The sequence below is a fragment of the Scomber scombrus genome, chromosome 15, assembly GCF_963691925.1.
Source record: "Scomber scombrus chromosome 15, fScoSco1.1, whole genome shotgun sequence".
Lineage (NCBI taxonomy): Eukaryota > Metazoa > Chordata > Actinopteri > Scombriformes > Scombridae > Scomber > Scomber scombrus.
Window position 1 is genome coordinate 7,139,631 of NC_084984.1, and position 21,668 is coordinate 7,161,298.

The 21,668-nt window shown below is 39.2% G+C and overlaps 1 protein-coding gene across 1 annotated transcript in view; it reads right to left on the bottom strand.

Annotated features, from left to right (window-relative positions):
- mast4 (microtubule associated serine/threonine kinase family member 4) overlaps nt 1-21,668 on the bottom strand; it is a 103,212-nt gene that overhangs the window by 38,313 nt on the left and 43,231 nt on the right. Inside the window, 2 exon segments of the mRNA XM_062434925.1 lie at nt 6,395-6,475; nt 15,599-15,630. Of these exon segments, the coding sequence (XP_062290909.1) occupies nt 6,395-6,475; nt 15,599-15,630 (113 nt within the window).

The following is a 21,668-nucleotide window of genomic DNA, read 5'->3' on the forward strand; positions in this document are numbered from 1 at the left end:
AATAAATATCAGTTATATGGGCTTCACCAATACTGTTGCCCCATCATATACAAAGAAGTGGGATAAAGTGGCTTAGCTATAAACCAGTTTCTACACATTCTAAATCACATACATCAACGACAGATTATTCATTCTCAGAGTATCCCAAAGTATCAGTTCAGTAACAGAAATGACAATGATTTGACAGAAATAAAAATCTGCTTTCACTTCCACCTTCAAACGACTAAATAATTGGATGACATGATGGAAAGTGCACATCCTGTGTAAGGAACATGAAACTGCCTCGACGACAAACACTCAATTACAATTTGGCTAGCAAAGCAAACAATACACAATAGGCAGGCAGGGGAACACCCAGCTTCTTATTCATGTCGCCTTCATAAAACACTTGAGCTGACCTACTGTAAATACAAAACATCCCTCCTGCCACTCACTGGTCCATAAAGCATGTCCATGTCAAGTTACCTGTTTGGTAGGAAAATTACATTTTACACTGGACAGTCTAATTTCTTTATCCAAGTGCTTCACAGAAACCTGCCTGTAAGGCAAAACATCACACTGCAGTAAAGAAAATAGAGCAATACTTCAAACTATTTTAACTATTACCTTTTGGACCGGCGCAGGCGAGCTCCACTTAAGAAATGTGGCATGTTAAAGTTGGACAGCACTGTCCACAGACTAGAGTCAGACATTGTATCCAAGTCATGCCAAAGAGGGAGATGTAAAGGGGGCTTGTGAAGACCTTGTGAGGAGAAGCGATGGATTTCAGGGTTCAGGAGGATGCGACCTCCTGAGCAGTCCTGACAAGTACTCCTACAGCAGCTCTCCTTAGGTCCAAATTTCCTCTGCACAGGCACATCTGCAGCCAGCTGCGGCATAAACACACTAGCAGAGAGGACACGTTGTCCTCCTCTGTCCTCAAATAAAAGTAATCCAGGGAGGATCCTGAGAGGCACACAGAATGTGTGATCCAGGTCAGGCGTTGACAGCCTTCACTGTGGCAGGAATATGAAACCTAATACCAGCTGACTTTCTGTTTTCCCATCTCACTGCGACTGTGTTCTGTATCCCAAACACTCACCCTGCTCCCCTGCTCAACATGCTTCATATCATGTAACAGGCATCTACCACTTCACATCCTGTGAAGGGGGGGTTGTGAGACAGAGGGGTGCTGCATCATCAGCAGATGCTGCTGTGCACTCGCAGCTTTCACAAACTGGCACCCCTCCAAAAGTCCGGTGGGTCAGTGTATTAGGCAGGACCTATTTGAAATGGAAATTATGTGCTTTTGCATGGAATTCTTCTGCTACTGCATACATTCTTCCCTCTACTGTGCCCTGCATAGACAGTCCCGCTTCATTCATGCCTCCCTCACCTCAACTTGATCCACCTTTGATCCTTGACTGGTGCTATTTGGTCAGCTGTAAAGTCAGATAAGCTGCCAAATTTACAATGACTACTGAAAACATGCAGATTTGAAGTTTCAAGTGTGGAATAATCGTAATAGCAATACTTACTATTATAAGACAGACCTTTTAGAAAAATATGAGAGAAGGAAAACTAGAGTAAAGCTGTACTTGAGCATGTACAGGCACACATAAAATCTGGTGTTTTGTCAGTTCTGTGATGAATTTGACTTTCGAGTCCTGCGTCTATGTGAGACTTTTTAGGGTCAGCTCATGATACCAGCTTGTGGTATGCAGACAAATTTTCTGAAGTAGCTGTCAGAGCCAAGAACAAAACAATAATCCACCCAGATGAACCAATGCATTACAATCCAACCTTAGGTCCAAGGCATTGATCACTTATATCCAATGATTAGTCCCCGTGGGAGAGAGCAAAGTTTAGCCCTGCAGACAGACACTTGGCCATGCTGCAATAATAGGTCCAGAGCTGTGATAAGAGCACCTCTGTTAGAGTGTGTGTGCAGAGTTGGAGGTTGCTGTAATCACAAGAGCGATGAAGTAATGTATATATGTTACTTTCACAATCCAGGTTCAAAACATTCGACCTTTCTTATCCAACTTCAAGAAACAGAAACAGTCACATAGCTCAGATTAAAAATAAAAATAAAACCTCTTTTTTTCTACCACAGAACCAACAGATATGACATTTGTCCAATCAACAACTAAACAAAGAGTGTTTAAGTATTTTTTATAATAATAAAATACCAAAACTTCTCTGGTTCCAGCTGCTCAAGTATCAATATTGGCTGATGCTCCTTGTCTTCAATGATAGTTGAACAAAACAAGCTGTATCAATCTGTCAATTTGTGATTTAAACTCACTATTTTATGACATTTTAAGGACCAAATGATTAATCAGTTAATCAAATAACCTGTTTTCAGATGAATTGTAATGAAAATACTCATTAGTTGCCTTCTTAGCATATCTGGCATGACATAAGACAACAAACACTGAAACGAGCCAATTTCTTGAAAAATGTGTGTTATTTTGAGTTGTAATGTATGAAAACCAAAATAAAGAAACAAAATAAAGATGTCTTTTTATAACATGTTTCTTTTTATGACAGGAATAAAGCCAAACAGACCACAAGACATCACTCTCATGAGACCATTAGGACGGAAAGATTCGACTGTCTTGTCAGAGTCTGTTTGGCCGGTTATTACACTCACAGTGAACACTGAGCAAAAGAAGTGTTTCAAAGACAGGCTGAAAGCTTCACAAAGGAAGTGCACAGTCAGACCTGAGGACCATCAGGATGCTGCAGATGAGTCTAATCACTTGCCAAGTGCACTGCCTGGAAGGGATTCAAAAGCTCAGGAAGAGAGCCGGAGAGCAAAATCAAAAAAAGGAGGAACAACACCATGACTGGCACATAACCGCTAGTTCTACTTACATGTACCTTTTTTATAATAAAGTGTTATCAGAAGACATTTTTCCTGTGTGTGTGTGTGTGTGTGTGTGTGTGTGTGTGTGTGTGTGTGTGTGTGTGTGTGTGTGTGTGCATTCCCTCAGAGTGGCTTAGTCCGTCTCCCTACAGGCCAGCGTGACAGCCTTCACTCTAATTATGGCTCTGCTCTGTTTCTGTGCTCCACATAGGAAGTGATGGTTCAGACGGTTCAAAGTCAAAACTTGCATAAAGCAGCATGAACAGAGAGTTCACCAGTAGCACTGACATCACAAGCAAAAAAATGTGGGTTACTGTCCTCTTACTGACTTATGACTTGTCTCTGGTAGCTCTAGAAAATACACAAAGACAGATATTTTAACAATGACGTTAGTTTTGGTTCAGTGAGAAATGAAAATATAAATATAAATATACTGTATTATATATGTTGGTTTTGATGTATTGGCAATCTAGCTGAGCTATGAGTATTATCATATAATTAGAGTTTTTTGCAGCAAAGTAATTAACACATGGACCAATCTGTTATCTTTCATACATTTTGGTAAATGTCAGCATATTTCATGAATCATTGTCTGCTCTGATGGCTTATGAAGGACAGAGGCTGCAAATAAACACTTTTACAGTGAATAGATGTGTTTTGACATTTTATTGCTATATGAGCAGTTTACTCATTAAAGTTATAATCCTTAAAGTTTTCATGGACTCAAACCATACTATTTATGATCAGTATTTGTTACAACAATAGTGTCACAGTCAAACTTTGTCATTTGTTATATTGATTAGCTGCTGAAAAATCAAGAAGGGCAAGAAGTGTTATCCAATATGAGGCAGTCTGAGAGTACTTGCCAGGAAATATTAAGAGAGCTAGAGGAAGAAGGAAGAAAAATAGAGGAGAGAGATATTAAAGGATATGGCTGGCGATTTTCTATATTTTTCTTATCATCAACAAATCTCACGCTGAGAGCAAAACTAACAATGGATTGATCTACTAGACCTGTTGTTCAAAAACAACAACAAAAAACAGGTCAATGATTCACAATGTTGCAGTGGAGCCATTTCCAAACAAATTACTGAGTAACCATATCAGACTTTTGATACACTCAACACTTGTAAGTAGATCGAATTCTTGTTGGTTTGGCTCTGAACATGAGGTTTGTTGAGGTTTTTTTTAATTGAGTGATTATAATTGATGTAAAATGCCTGCTTGGATAAACTTGATGCAAAAACAATGCTGCACTAACTTTGTAACTACTTCACGAATCCTCAATCATTCACTAGTAATGCATCCCTGATCCATGTACTATTTAGATCAGTTTGGTCCAAAGTGCTGCTGTTTGATGGTCTATAGATGCAGATGGCCCTCTACTGCAGGATATTAAAGGCGCAGGATAACGTTAAGTCAATATAAATACAAGTTGTAGGTTACTGCATCATTATTTGAACACACTGGCCACAAAAAGGAATTTTGGTTTCTAATCATGGATCATGACGCAAAGCACTGCAACACCAAACCTGTCAAGTACATGATGGAATAAAAAACTAACAGCTTCGATAAAAAAAACCCCCCCAAAAACAAACAAAAACAGTCAGGAAAAAAAAAACATCATCACATTCTCGTATGGAGCTGACTCACTTAAATGCCTACTCCACTTGAGTCTCTATGAAAGACGAGCAGAACAAGGAGGAGGTCGGAGGTGACATGGGTGGGTGTTTTGTGGTATTCATTGATACATAAAAAAAAACATCATTCAGAGTTTCAGTCCAACTATTTTGTCAGAAGCTGAGCAAACCTGATAGAAAACATATGTTGTGTACTTTTCTTCAGTAGAACATACAGATGTGTGTTCTGGTGCTGTGAGCTTTCCATTTTCTAGATGTCCTGTTTTGTCTATAAGATTAAAGCACTTTGGACACAGCAGCTGAACAGTAGTTAAGATAAGCTGCTGCAGAGGGTTGCACTAAATAAACAGTAAACCTATTAGGGCATAAAATTCACCTTTAAATATAACTACTGATACTTCCTTTGATCTCATAGAGTAGATTATAATTAACATCCGTCATGACATTAAAAGGCACTAGATAACCAGTAAAGCTTTTTTACATTTTGTCTGGACACCATGAACCTCGAGAGCCTGGGTGGCAAACCAGGAATAATATAAACTCTTGTAAACCAATGTTTAACCACAAGATGACTTCAGACCATAGACTGTATATAAAGACAGATGTAGCGAGGTGTGACGTCACCTGCTGGTTTACAATGGAGACGTTTGAAGCCCTGCTACCTCAAACCAAAGATAATGCTAGCTTACTAGGAACACTGAGCACTGCACACCTTGGCTAATGTTAGCTACTTTAGCTAAATTGTGCTAACTGAGCATGTATTATAATCGAGCAACATTAAGCGGACGAAATATTTCAACGACAGTCAACTCATCCTGGAGTCGGAGAGATCAGCAGAAGAGCCAACTGTCAACCACAGCTGTCAACCAACATCCACACATCAATGCAGCCAGGATTCAGACAGACAGTGCGTTTACATGACTACATGAGTATGAGTTTGTGTTTGCACATGTAAACATCATATGCCGATTTCAGAAACCTGGATAAGCCCTTATCCCGGTTTTGAGAAACCCAATTATGTTAAGCTGAGGACTCTGAGAGAAACTGGGATACTGTTGTATTGTGTACATCTCATCCCGGTTTCTGACTGCTGCTGACGACCTGCGCCTACAGTAAGTTGCACCTAACTTCAACCATGTGACGTAACAGAAAGACAAACAAAGACAGCAATGAGAGCGTCTCGCATCTGGAGTGATAAAGACATAGGGGTTTTGTCTTTCAGTGATGAAAGAGTTAAATATATCCACTGCTTTCTTGTCCTGTGCGGTGGCAGTGACACCTTGACACGGGTCAAAGTGGAGGGCATGTTTAATATTTCCTTTCGCTCTCTTCTCCCATTGCTGTCAATTAGGCGGATAAGTCAAATCTGCAATGTGATGTTGGCACCCAACAGTGCTAAGACCGCTATAATCCAAAGTGGTCTCATTTTCAATGTCCACAGTATAGCAATAAGAGCATGCAGTAATCAGCAACCAGGATACTAGTATTCATAATGTATACATGGATATGAATAAACTCATTTTTCGGTGTTTCATGTGAACACTATATCTCGAATATGATCAAAAAGCCTCAGAGCTGCGCTTCTCAAGTCCATGTAAACGCAGTTACTGAGACCATTCTTCACTTTGATGTATTGCAAATGCCACAAATCCTACTTAGCACATGAAAGAGGAGCATAAACCCGACCTCAGAAAAGAGACGGCCAAGATGGGGGAAGGGGTGACACCATCAACATTATATAAGCACTCCTCTTACAATGTCATTTCAATGGCGGATGATTTTTAGGAGGGCAAACTGAATACCCGGTTCTAGCCTTGTGACAAATGAACACAAGACTGACTCAAACATGCACTGAAAGGCTTTTTTTAAACCAAATAGCCATGTTTGAAGAGCTTTTGCTTACCTCCAAAAATGAAATGCGTGCAGAGGGCTGCACGGACTGCAAGGGCTAGTGGGAGTAGGGCTCAAGCTTCGGGGAGTGAGGCTGTAAGTTAAATGAAGTGTAGTGAATAGTTGTCTTTTATCACACACACACACACACACACACACAAACACACACTCACACAGAGAGAGAACCCCCCCTTTTCTACCTCCCATAGCTCCGACATATCCAAAGATCAAGACAGCAGCATCATGTAGAGCAGTGGTTCTCAACCTTTTTGGTGGCAAGGAACCCCCCCAAAATGAAACACATAAGGCTGCGGACCCATATTTGATAACTGTCTATTCTATAATTTGGCAGATTAACAATGAAGGGTGTCAAACCTATTCACAGAATAGTCATTGTCAATGAAACAATAGTGAAATTAAAACATTCCCCATTTTCTGGAGATCCCCTGGAACCGCCTCAAGGACCCCTGGGGGTCCCTGTTACCCAGGTTGAGAACCATTGATGTAAAGTAAATCATCCCTGTCAGATAAACCAGAATCGTGTTTGAAGAGCAGGTTCCTAAAGCATTTGTCTGGTTCTTAAAAAATGTGTGTTTGACACCGGGGATTGTTTGAGGCCTGTTTCATTTCAGACTAAGAATCAAAGAAGACAAACAAGCAGCCTTTCTTAGACATGCTACAGATCTAAAAGAGAGTTATAGAGGAGAGTCAACCTAAATCACATTTCTGACTGAATACTTGTTATAACATTAGAAATAGTGAGTCTCCTCTTATTCAAATCATACAGAAAGAGTTTGACTTTCATGTCAAGGATTGAGGCCTATTCAGACTTTCAGCAGTGGCACTGCAGAGCATTAGGTCATATAGAGGTGAATAAGTTTTACTGCAGTGGCATTCCAGAATATTCTGAATAAAACACATCCTTAAAATAACAGAGGCAATAAGCCATATGTTAAACTACTGTATGTGAATATACTGTTTTAAAGGGGATTTTTCTGTTTTTCTTACTGTCAACAAAGACCATAATATACCAAAACAACACAATAAATTGATTTTACTAACAAGTATTTACTGAATATCCAGACCCTGATAAATTAGAGATACAATGCTCCATTACCAATAGAGCTCCATTACTGCTCCATTACTGTTGTTATGAATCAATCCCAGATATACTGATGTACACTGCACCAAATCTTAATATTTAGTAAGAATTGCAAAAAACTACAGTAGAATTTTTGTATTTTTGTATTTGTATGCATTTGTGACTAAAGATTTACATCTTCAGTGGGAAAAAATGGGTTTCGGGCAACAGATAAGACGGTCTTTTCATGGGATTTGTTGACAATGAAAAAATAAAGGAATATTGGCGGCCTCATCCTTTAAGGAGCACAAATAAGAAGTGCAATATGATGTATCCAGATCTCACTGTATGATTGTATAAACTATGATTAGTGGATACAATTCACTCAAGAAAGGTAATTTAAAAATTCTGGTAGATAAAACACAGCACTAATCATTATCCATAAAAATAGAACAAAGGTTAATTACAATGATCTCTAGTTCATAAAGGAATCACACACGTACATTTTTTGGAGCACTTTGTTTTGAAATCTGCACAGAAATAATGAAAAAATAAATAAAGAAAATCTAACACACAGTAGTCACTCATGTGTCTTATTTGCCTCTCTCAGTTGCAGATTTTTTAAAGCCTCAATTGGAGGGAACCATAACAAATGCCTTGTTGACCTGAATAAAAAATGAACCAAGTCAAAATGACTGGCTGTGATAAAAAGGGGGAAACCTGCCATGTAAACACACAGACTTCAGTGATTTTTCATCTTATTGATCACACCCAACAAATGCTGCCACAAGACACATGACTTGTGTGTTATGAGCGTGTGTGTGTTTCCTACATGTGCACTGTGTGTGTGTGTGCGTGTGCCATGCCAGCAAAAAAAAAAAAAAAAAAGCATGTTGTGCTGTTGCGGCACTCCTCAGTGTGATATGTTATCTTTCTGTCTATCACACACAAGTGCAAGAAAACATGAATGCATGAGCACACACACGCACACGCACACACACACACACACACACACACACACACAAGCCACTTGGCTAGATGTGAATGATTTTGACATCAGACTTCCTGCTGCAGATGCTGCTGCTAATGCTAACGCTGCACAGAGCTTAAAGCAACACTGAAAGACAGCAACAAATATGGCACAGAGACGGATGAAGCTACACACTGCAGAGAAGCTGCCTCCAAAGCCGGGAAGGATAACGGAGGAAAATACTCACTCTAGCGTCAGCCCTGGAATTCTCAGCCTCTCCCGCTGGGCTTTCATGGCTGAACTGTGCTCGTTTGCTCTATTGTGGTCATGATATGCATTCACACTGCCTGCCTGCCTGCTGCCCCCCCTGCACTGACAAAGAGCCAAACCCAGCCACCACAGTGCGATGAGACGGATTGGTTTTCTCTCTCCCCCCACAAAAAGGGAGGGGGTGAAAAAAGGGGGGCAACCGTTCTTGTTTTGGTCTTTCCACGTTCCACCTTGAAGCTGTCAAATGAGATCCTCAGTTGCTTGCGGAGGGCATGGAGGCAGTACAATAACCCGCTCTCCCCTCCCCTAATACACGCCCCCTGCTCCTTCACAGACGCATGCACATTTGTGGTCCCCCCCACCACCACCACACCCACTTCCACCAGCTGGTGACTTGCTACGTAGCAGAAATTAATGCAATATATTAAATGTATATTTGATCTGCTCCTCTGTACGCAGTCACCTTGACAGACGCTAAAACGAGGCACGCACCATATGATGCAATGTCACCACAACCACAGGGATGATGTCATCCTCGAAAGAGAAACATAATGCACCACTACCTGTCAGTCCACATCAGTCAATGTACGACAAGATGGAGTGTGTACACCTGGAGTAAAATCCTTTCTACACAATAAATCACACAAATAAAAATAAAAAAGAGGAGTTAAAAAATGCAATTTGCAAAGGACTGGGTTAAAAACATCTAACCCTGCAGGCAAAAGGACGTATAGTAGATAGGCAGGGATTTAACACCCCAGAGATTACTGCTTGTCATTAGTAAAATTATACCTATGATGTATTTCATCCTCACATATTGCTGCAGACACTCTATTGCCAAACCATCAAGATCCCAATAAGTTAAAATGAATCAATGACTCACCAACAGGAAATCTTTTGAGGATGAACTACTGCATGACGAAGGAGGGAACTTATTCAAACAATGTGTCAACACAATGTAAAAAATTGCACTGCTAAAATATGTAGAGCCGCAGTGATGAGTCTATTAACTATGTTGATAATCTATTCATAATTGTGTCATTTATCAAGCAACAAGAAGATTGAAGGCATCATGTCATAATGAAAATAACTGTTAGTTGCAAACCTGATAATGTGGTGTAATGAGTCATTTCAGCAACCGTAACTGCAACAGAAAACTGCGACTAAAGCTCCGTACAGTCAGTCGAGCGAATGATGGTGCTTTTAAAAAAAATCAAACTGGTGATAATGGGAGACGAATAGAAAGCAGCCAGACACAAACACTTAGCTGCTGCCTCACTCTCTCATCTGGTACACTAATGAATTCTTTATTGCCATGAGTATGTTTGAAGAGCAAAGAGCCACCAAACACGGCACTAACCACATACCCAGGAGTTGAGGCGAGCAGGAATTGGAGCATAAGAAGATTTGAAGGTGTTGTATCTGGTATAGGGCAGGTCAGGAAAAGGCTACGAACTAGGAGTCAACAAGATTGTCTGATGTACTATTCTTTTTGATTGATTAATTTTCCAGCTTATATAAGTGGATTTTTTTGCAAGCTTCGGGTCAATTCACAATTTAGATTCTTTCTTTTTTTGGCCTGCAAATTTCAGCTTTAAAACATATTTATAAAGACAGTTGAAGAAGCACAATAAAAGACCTACTAGGCTGTCATCATTATGAATAAAATACAGGTTATCTAACACAGCTATTGACTGTCAGTAACAGATGTGTCAACTGAGTAGAGGGCATCCAGTTTAATAATCAGTTGATAATCACAGACAGAGCAGAAAGGTCCACTCTATAATTGATCTGCTGCTGTCTGCAGACTGCTGCTTGGTAGCATTAGCTATCCGGCAGGCAGGCTGAACAATGTACAGTCTGGAAACTGTTCAGTCGACTCTCAGCTATTCAATCCTCATAACCAGAGACGATACCTTGTAAACAAACACAAACAGAGGGCACAGGTCAGTGTTCAGAGTCATTTTCAGCCCGTCCTTCTCGTAAATGTCACAATGAGAATAGCCAGGGACAGCGAGCCAACTGGTGTCACAGTTACAGTGAAAGCTTTGACTTTCTGTCTGTAAATGGTACACAATCCTCTTTTTACACAACACCAAACATTTTCAGGGTGCTAGGCAATGCTCACCACCCTAAAATGTGTCCTGGAATATAAAAATGGAGATAAGAGGATCCAAAAAGAGACAAAAATAGTTTATATAGGTTTTACACTCTAAACAAATGTGTGGCTTGCCAATAAAACCTTCTTGGATCATCAACCATGCAAGTAAAAAGAACAGCCACCACACCCGTTCCCAACTATCACACCTGTTTCTGCAGTCAACCTAACACTATAAACAAGAAGTGACTAACTTTGCACTCGACTGTGTGAATGCTGTATATGTTTTCTTCTATATCATTAACGCCATTAGACACACATTTCCATTGCTTTATGACAGACAAAGTCTTTCTGAATCTAAATCAAATAAGTAAGAAGCTCAATATTTGTGACTAAAAGGCAGATATTTAACAAAGTTATCTTTGGAGGTTTTATGTTAATATTGCCTCAAATTTTCGCACTGTCTCAATATATTTTCTGTACTTCTGAATAAATTCACACTCCACTGTCAGTCTAACCTTTTCAGTCAGCAGGTTCAGACTGTCAAGCTTCTCTCTGTTGAACCAGGAGATGTGACAGAAAAACAGTACCTGTGCTACCTGAATATGTATTTAAATGAAACTTAATATCAAATATAGCTATGCCAGCTGTTAATCTTCAGAGGAAATATGAAAGAAAGGTGTTTAATTGACACCTTACAAATCAATATGTAGACACTCTCAAGTGGGCCACCAGTTATAGATGAATATATATTGAGATGTTTTATCATTGTCTACCTACATAGAAACTAGTTAATGTATCAGAACTATAAAGGCAACTACAAAAAACAAAATTATATGAAATCTATTTACTATATGTCACAATATTTTAAAAGAAACAGGATAGAAATCACTTCTTAGAAGAGTTTAGTTTAACTCTGATTTAACTTTTGAAAAACATCTCTCGGAGTGATTTTCTTTGTGCTGTTAATCTGTGGCTTTTACTGAAGAAGGTGCGTGACTCACCAAGGTTTTCATAATAATTTATGACTGCTGCTGTATCTGGGGTGAGGAACAAAAAAAAAAACAACCTTTCACTGACTGCTGCTGTGCAGAGTTTGCACAGCTTCTGTTATTTCCTTTTTGAAATCGGTTCTACCTCTATGCAGGTGAATCAGACCAACGTTAGTCTCTGCTCCAGTATGCTGACTGTGTTTTCAGGTCTACAGAAAGCAGTAATACTGTACGTAATGAGATGATGGGGTGACTTTCATTACTTACATCATTTTGCTTAATCATGGAGCATGAGCACATCGCCATTTGTCTTACTCAATGAGATGACATATTTTTTGGGCATCTTAACTCCAATGTTCTCACCATCATTTATCATGCATCCTATTCACAGCTGCACAGCCATCCAATTACACACAACGCTCTCACTTGTCCTTTGGATATGAATCAGTATTATAACAGCTTATTTACACCTTCTAATTAATGACACAGCTCTTGTGTAAATCTGTCTACAGAAATAGTTTCATGTAACTTTCTTGTGACCATACACACTGTATAAGTGAGGGTACTCACAAAACATTCAAAATACATTTGCTAGCATATCTTAGAACAAAGCGTTCCGATAATGTTTGCACACTCTTGGAAATAATGATCAGTTATGTAATTGGGATTGCAGATCAAAAACGGAAACACTTTTTTCCGAGGAATACTCGAGATAATGCTGCATAAGTAATCTGGAGTATGATGGACATTATCTTTTCAGTTGGAGCAGCTGCACAGTATCTACAACAGTTGGGACATTTGTTTGATTTCCATGCATAAAATATTATGAATGACCTGTTTTTTTGAAAGACGTTCAAATACTTTGTGAGGGTAAAAACTAAAATCAAAATAATAGGATTCTAGCACAAGTTGTCCTTTCCATCTGTTCTGCATTACTATGACAAATTGAGGTTTACACTTAATGTTGTGTATTTGGAAGTCATACTGGACAAAAGCTTATGCCAAATGAATTGTTAATTTACACTTCTCGATCATTTTGTCCAAAGCGCTGTAAAACTGAGGTTTTATCCAAGTCACAGCAGATCAAGGAGATGACTGCAAGTGCATGAAGTAAAACATAAGAGCATAGCAAACTAGACTTTCATTTCTTTTAAAGAGAGAGCGAGAGAGAGCATGTTAGGTGAATATTTACTCTCAGAAGACGTAGGCGGAGAAGGATTCTGCAGACTGAACTGTCAGTCAAATAACTCTTTCTACTTTCAATGGAGCACAGGGCAGTCGAGTTTGGATTGAGATTTAACTTACAGTGATGTGAGGACTAGTTGTTGTGTATTGGCTGATCAAATTAGCTGATCAAATTAGTATCACTAGATGCTGAAAGATGTGTGTGAATGTGCCTGTAGGGATGACAGTAGCCGTAAAACTACTACTAGAAAACTCTGAGTAAAAATATCACCATAAAAAACCTGCGTAACAGAATCTACAGTCAACAGTTCCTCTTCAATATCTGGTTGCATGGAAAAGCCGTTGATGTAGTCGGGCAGCACAACATCTCTGGTTGCTTTGAGCTGAAAGTGCAACAGGTTGTGTTTCTGTGCTGATGAAGAACAATGAGAATACGATCTAACATAATGGTCAGCAAATTCAAATGAGTGATGCTAACACGTACAAATGATTCGTTTTGAGTTATTTAATTGGACCCTGCAAAAGACTTCCAGTTATTAAGGTCAGCCTATAAATAGGCTCTTGTAATCGCTCAACTAGAGTGACACGTGCTGGAAACAAACTCCACACATGACATATCCTAAAAAGGTAAGATCCATTACTCCTGTTGGAAAAGGAACTAGGTTAATACTGTAAATCCCTCCAAGGATGTACAGAGTTTGTGGGCCTTGACAATTAACTTGCAAGCTGACACCAGCTTATTAATGACATCAAATGTTCAGCAGATGGCTCTCTGTCACAACAAAACCACTGCTGCTGTGCATTTGACAAATACTGAGCCAAAACAGATACAGTTCCTCAAGAGTCAAGTTTTCTTTTCCATTAACTTTTTGCTCGTTGTTATTGGAGCATAAGTAGATGTAGAGTCTGTCAGCTCCGGGTTGCACATCATTATCACTAACATTATCTTTTTACATGCTCACATGTCAGCTTATTCCCTACTCAGCTCCAACGTCAACAATTTACACCATCACCCTGCTTTACGGTGTTTAAAAAACGAAGCATAAAAGTGGGACCCGGCACTTAGAGATGGCAGTGATAATTATCAAGAGAAGTAAATATATCCTACAATATACATACATATTTATATTTCTTAATGTGTTACTTGATGCTGACTTTTCTACTTTTCAAGGTGATAAATCAGTCGTATGGTTACCAAGGGCACTGGAGGCTCCGCTGCTATAAATATAAACCAGTGCAGCTGGTGATCTCACAGCAGGCTGTTAGTAATGGCTCACCTCTATTACAGAAGGTGTCCCCTCTGCTCAGGTGGCAGCCAGAGCAGCAAGGTGTCATGGGTAAATCTTTCTACATGATAATATATGACAAACTGAACCAAAATCAATCAGTCCACAAAGTCTGTTATGCCTTCACATGATTTAAAAGCTGTGTCTCATCTGTCATATCAATCACAAAGTATATATTACTTTCTATTACAGAGAGTGTAACATACAGAAAAATAAGGTACCACTGGGTACTGGTACCAGCACTGGTATCAAATGCTGCTCATGCATTGGCCATAAATCATAACATTCATAGATTCTGTGCCTAAATATTCAAGTGTTACCACTTTTAATTTGATACAAAAAACAAACTATACAGCAGGAGCCACAATATTTGTGTTCATTCAGGCCGGGAAAACTCAAGTAAAACATTCAATCTACAATAAAATAATTTCCTTACATGATTAGTGTTGTAGTATATTTACCTTTGAACATTAATTTGAGTATTTTATATTATGAAGTTGTATATATTTAACATATCTTGACCGATATCTTAAAAATAATCGACTTGTCGGTCTAAAAATAATGTTTCCTCTGTCCTGTTAAGTTAAGTTAAAATATAGTTTTTATTTTTATTTTGCTGTGCTGACATTATGGAGCTCAGGATTTTTTAAGAGGATGGATGCTGTGTGTAACAACTGACCTTTTGGATGTGTAGAAGCACCCAGAACATTAATTACCATTAGATCCTGACCGATACTGTTGCTGAGTTTGGAGATTTACATAATCAATGAAGTTACGCTGCTGTGACTTGTGCATAAATGCGCACAACATCTCTGTCTTAATGGGGAGACACAGCTGCAGGGAGATAGCTGCATATAACTCTTTATTTGTTATATATATATATATGTGTTTGTTCAGACCCAGCGCTAGAGCAAATCAAAAAGACGGGCATTTGATTTTTGTGAAGGAGCACACAATGCATAGTATATTTGTTCATCCTGTTTATCAAACAAGTTGAACACAGCTTTGGACAGAGGGTACACGGACCCACGATCCTCCTGCTGGTTAAAAACAACAATGCATTTGTTCTTTGCAAATGGAAATGACGCACAGATTTATTTGCATACACAGCAAGGAAGTGAGATCAATCACAAGTAGTCACTCGAGTCGTATTTGGAGACACGTTATAATGCCAGGTGTGAACAGATGTACTTAAAGCTGTCCACTTGTGATTGGATCATCTAAGAAGCGTCTTAATGCCAGCTGTAAACAGGCTTTGAGATGCAATCAGATGGAAAACATCCCTTCTCTAAACAGTATGCTGTATGTCTACGTAACACAGATATGGGTACTTACAAACTGCCTCTTCTAGGAAGACTCAGCTCCTTCTGTAAATGAAAAGAGAAGAGAGAAGAGTTATAAGCACATAAATTCACAACTTAAAATCAGTCACAGGTATGTTGTATTGAAAAGGTTATTTATGCAAAGCTGGTAAATCATCTTCGTCAGTATACCAGATGTGATGATGTTTATTTCTCACGAATGAAAGAAAACATAACATCACAGTCCATGAAGAACAACAAAATCACATCAAAATTAAAAAGTGGACATTAAACCTGCATTAACTGATTTTTTGGCCACTTGTTTTCAGTGGAAACATGTTGTGACCGCACCACTAACATAATATTTTATGCTGTTACAGTGAACATGACAGCAAACAGTTGCTTATTTCCACATCCCACAGTTGCAGAGCAACATTATAATTCATGTGTCGTGTTCATGAGTCGTGTTTCTGTCCACCTGGTGAATGTAAGTTCAATATTCACTCTGTTTTTGCTCTGTTGAGCTCCTGAGGGAAATATCTGGCTCTTTAGCAGCTAAATGTTCCTTTACGTTCACCAGCAAGCTGCCAACTGTGTCTGTTTGCTGTTTAGTGCTGAACAGGTTGTGTCTAGTGAGATTTTAGAGTATTCTCTGAAAACAGCTGCCTGCTGCAGCCAAAAGCAACACTATGAGATTGATGAGAGTGAACCAAAACAGTGAAGTTGCAGCCGGACAGCTAAACAATGAGCTGGAACTCAATATAAAGCTCTGTAAAGCCGAGGAGAGCTGCAGAGTCTCTGATAATTCTCTGTAGGTTCATCACTATGAGCAACACCTCTGAGATTTCACGCTGTTATCTGACACATTATTATGACAAAAGGCATTGATCATAGTCGCTTTAAGAGAGACACTGAACCTGTGATTCTGCTGCAGTTGCAGTGGTTTTGCAGCTTCACAAACAGCCACCATATGGAAGAATATCACAGAGCAGGTGAAAGCTGTTATATCCCACCCCAGATTTAAGATATGGTAAGTTTCATAGAAAGCATCTGGATTTAAAAGTGTTTACTTAAAGTCACATAACGTCTGAACCAAGTGAACAAGAGCGTGAGCATTTTGCCATCAACAGCATCTGTCACCACCAAATCACAATACTGAAACACTGGGAATATGTTTCTCTGCTGGCACTTTCCTCTGATCAGTTGGGACAATTAGTTTATGCTACAGTCTCTTTAAAATACTGCTTTCCTTAAACAGCCTATTCAAAGTTCAGCTCAATCAATTAATGTTTACTTTATAGGGTGGCCTGGTGGCCTAGAGGTTTACGATTATGATCATGAATCTCAACATTCCTGGCTTGAGTCCAACAAGGGACCTCTGTTGCAATCTCTCTCTCCCCTCATTTCCTGTCACCACTCTTCTGGTGACTCTCTAATAAAGCCGTAAAATGCTCCCCTCCCCAAAGAAATCTAATAAATTTAAGTGTGAAGGTTTATTCTCTAAAAAAATTACTCTACACCTGCTCTAAATCAAGTGTAAATTAAAAGTCTATGATGATTCTCAGTTGTTCAGATCATTTTTAACCAAGAAGGGTTGAAATGAGGGCAACAGGACTTTGGCTGTAGATCCTAGAAGACGTTTCACCTCTCATCCAAGAGGCTTTTTCAGCTCTAACTAACTGGCAAGGAGTCCCAGGTATTTAACCTACTTGGGGTCATCATCAAGATCATTGATACCAGTCGGTTCGTTAAGTGTCCTGGCTGTTGTAACGTCTGTTAAAGTCACCTGAGGCCAAGTGTAAATGACAGGTGGAGTTGTCAGATGAGGCCAAATGTGAATGGTTAAGTCTCCGGGGGAAGGGATGAAAGGACAGCAGTGGAGGTGGGGGATAAGTGGCGCTTGCTAAGGCAGCACATATGAAAAATTGGAATCGATACAGAGAAGATAAGTGGTGTCTTAGACCGTCTCCTCTGTTGACAGATGGTGTCTCTACTCTGACTTAGATAGGCTCCTTCGCACTTCTTTCAAACCATCTGTCCTCCCTATGCAAAATACGTACATTGTTGTCCTGGAAAGAGTGTCGTCCCTTATCTTTCAGGCCTCAGGTAAAGACTGCTGAGTCTTGACCTGCGGCTTATGAGTTGGCTCTCCTGGGTTGAGCCATGTGTTTGTTTAATGGTTGTTTAATCTCCCTGATATACAAGTCTGTGCATTCCTCATTGCTTACAAATTAAGTTTACATGTGAGAACTAACTCTAGACACTAAAATCTGATTAATACCCCGGTCAACTCTGAGGCCATGTGAAGTACTTTTGATACTTATCTACATATATTATGATATTTGATACTTTATTACATTATTTCAGATGTTGCTTTTTTAATACAACTTACCTACAATTATGTGAAATACAATTATTTACGCCTGCTGACCAGTTATAGTACAGTCCACACTGTGAATGACATCAAAAGTGTGAATCTTTGCGTAACACAAAGCGCCCCTGACAGCACTGTCAGCTGAATTGCTTATCAAACTCCAAATTATCTATACTGACAGTATCTCTGCCAGATAACAGCCAACATACAGTATAGATACAGACAGGAAATACAGAGACGGAGCAACAAAGATCTCCGACTAGAATCAAAGCGATTCCGCTGGGCGGCTTTTTTACTAATGATTCAAATCCTCAGCATTTAGTGGGTAGCCTTGGTTTGTTTACCGTCTTTTAATTTCTTTCATTAAACCCAATACTGTGCATCTGTTGCTGAGGCCAACAGTAGCCAGCAGAGTTATACAGAGGTCAGAGTTTACTGTGTATACTGAAACAGTCAAGCAAAAGCACCAACAATGCTCTCATTGATTTTTTGAGGATTACGCATTCTCACACAGTCGCTATTTGAAGGATAATACTGCTGGTAAACATGTGCAATATGCAAAGTCCTTGCAAACCATTAAATACCTTGTGAATCAATATGTTAACACAATATATAAAGACTACAATCTAAAAAACTATTTATTTCAACACATTTCCTAGTCTATTAACTGTTCAATCACCTTCTACACAAAAATAACATAAATGTATATGTTTCAGCTTCTCAAATTTGAATATTTGCAAGTTGTCTTAGTCTTCTGTGATATTAAACTCATAATCTTTGGAACAGTGATTGTGTTTGACCAAGCAATGGTCTGCCTTGAAAACTTCAACCCACAACAGAGTTCTTGACCCACAGAGTCTGCTCTGTGAGTAGTGCTTTCTAAGCAGGGACTTTTTTCCCACATCTGAAACTATCCTACAGGACCTTAAGGGATTTTTGTCGTTCCTGCAGTAATTACCATAGCCTGAGGCTGAAGCCACATCAAAAGTACCTTACAGTGCAATGTTTTCTTTTTTGTCCCCAAACACACCCTTCATTCACCGTGATTCTGGATTTAGAGAACACCTGGACATTTGTTCTTCAACTCCTTCACAAAAAATAATGACATTTTTCAGTAAAAACACTCCAAAGAACATATTTCTTTGAAAGCTGCGGCAGTAGGACTGAATTGAATGAAACCCAACCTTCCTCAAATGATGCTGCTGTTGCAGCATCTGTTGATGTGTCAGTGCCACATGAACAGCCATGCGAACCAAGGACCAACAGCAGCCACAGTGACAGACAAGCACACCGTGTACAGATCACTGTATTCCCCTCAGTTTATTTAATTACAGTAGCTTCTTGTGAAGAAGCAGGTTGTTTTACCCTCACAGTATTTCCCTGTGCTCTTTTATATTAGCAGTGTAAAACACATACAAAGCTCTCCGGCTCCGATTATTCAAAATCCCTCCCTTCTGATTTGTCCATCTGCTGTAAAAGGATAAAATATCCAGGCTTTTGATCTGTTTTGTTTTGTGACTACAAATCCTACTGATGTGATCATTGAACATTTCATTGTCTAATAAGAACCTGATAAGGGTGAGGTCCTTTGTCTGAAACGGTGTAGGACATTGAGTTGATGTGTATTGGTTGCTCCAGTCAGCAATAAAAGTGCTAAGCCCCACTCTCCCTTAGCTATCAATTAGGGCTTAATGTCTAGCTTCCCCTGCTGCCTACAGAAGACCAAGGGCAGAGAGTTTCCTTGGGAGACATGACCGCAGCTCACACAACACTAATTACCAGCAGGGAATGACTTACACTGATGGCATATCCACCAATCACAGCACATCAAATCACAGTATGATGTCTACTGTAATAATGCAAAGACAAATCAAGAGCAAAAACACGATAATAGTAAAAATATCAATTTAATGAAAAACGTGTATTCATAAGGAATCAATTCATGCCTCAGGAAAATATTTATATAAAGTGCAATAAAGCTTGTGCAGAGAAAGCAGCCTATTACTGACAGCAAGCATCCCACACTGCATATTCAAAGTGCACTGCGTGACATGGTTTTAATGAACGGAGTGGTGAGACACATCCAAACTCGAGCTCTCCCTCAAGGATGTTTGGTTTTGTGTTTGTCACAAAATTAGGTGTCCTCTGTGTCCTTTGGGAAACAAAATGAATCCACTTATCCCAGCAAAACAACAACGACACAGAGGTCTCTTTCAAAAGTTTATGCAAAAACATGACACCAGGAACATGACACCACACAAATATTCAAAAGTTACCGAAAGGTAAAAAGAATTTAAATACAGAGATGATGAATCCAGTTATAAAACATTATAGCCCCTCAAACTCAACATACGTCAATATATTAACACTCTGCAATTAGCTCACCACATAAGGAGTGTTAATGACCAAAAGACACATTGTAATCCGATCACTTAAACCACTTGCCGTACAGGTACACTGGTAACAGGATAATATGTCATTACTGTAGGACATGGTGGTTGTTTTGGCAACAGTGCAGCAACACTAAATGACTTTATCCTCCTAATCCCAACAGTTGGAATAGTTCTTAAATCATTATGTTTTCTTAGCCAGCCCTTATGAAACAAATCTGGTGCTTGTCTTGCAACAGATTGAAGTAATAACTGTGCGTGGGGCTCTTTGACCTTCTAGTGGAAGTGACAGTAAAGGCAGTAAAGAAATCTGTACACAAGTGATCAGCTGGACACCTTGGAGACACATGATAGACACAAGTGTGAAAAGCTGTCCACTTGTGTTTGGATCACGAAACTAATTTTAAAAGCAAGTGTTAACATCCTCATAGACATTTGTATTGTAGTGGGGGGGTCTACCATTCCCATGTGGGATTCAAATTGCCTACCTATGCACAAGGGATTCACAGGAAATGAAGCGTCATGTAATCTAGCCTAACAGTTTGTAATTTTATGTCACTGAGACCAGCCTTAATGCAAACCATACATTTCCTACTGCTGCTAGTTCACATTAAAAGGAATCAACTGGCAAAACAAAGGGTGGCTTGTATTAAGAAGAAGTCACAGGAAACACAATGTATTTATCACCACAGACTGTATGAGTTGTAGCTGTTTTCGGTAGTGGACCAATCATGCTCCACAATAAAATTAAATGCTTGTGGTGGTTTGCTGCAAGCAAAACTATAAAATTAAGCTTTTTTTCCTAAATCTGGGTACAAAAAGGATCCAATGTAGGTATCGTTTGACTGGAGTAATTTGAAACTTTTAACATTCAAGATCTGAATTAGTGAACCCATGTATTTATATTTCAAATTCAGCATAATGTATACCATAAATACAAGTATTTCCATTAAATGTTATAACTTCTCATAGGTTAAAGAGCTTTCAATTAGGAAATACAAGCTGAAAGTAATTACATGAGAGCTGTTGATCCTTGAATATTTCCATTAAATGTTATAACTTCTCATAGGTTGAAGAGCGGACAATTAGGCAATACAAGCTGAGAGTAATTACATGAGAGCTGTTCATCCTTGAAATAGTCTTGACCAATAACGAAAGAAAAACTTGAGCACTTGAGCATTTGTTTATCCAGGAATCTCTTCAGAGCTTGAAAGAGAACAATTCTGACACGATGAACCTGAGATAGTTTATTGTTCCACCGGGCAAAATGTCAGTGAATGACTTCAAGCAACAACTTTTAATCTCCAAGACATCACATCAAAGCTTTGGTGGTGCTCTCC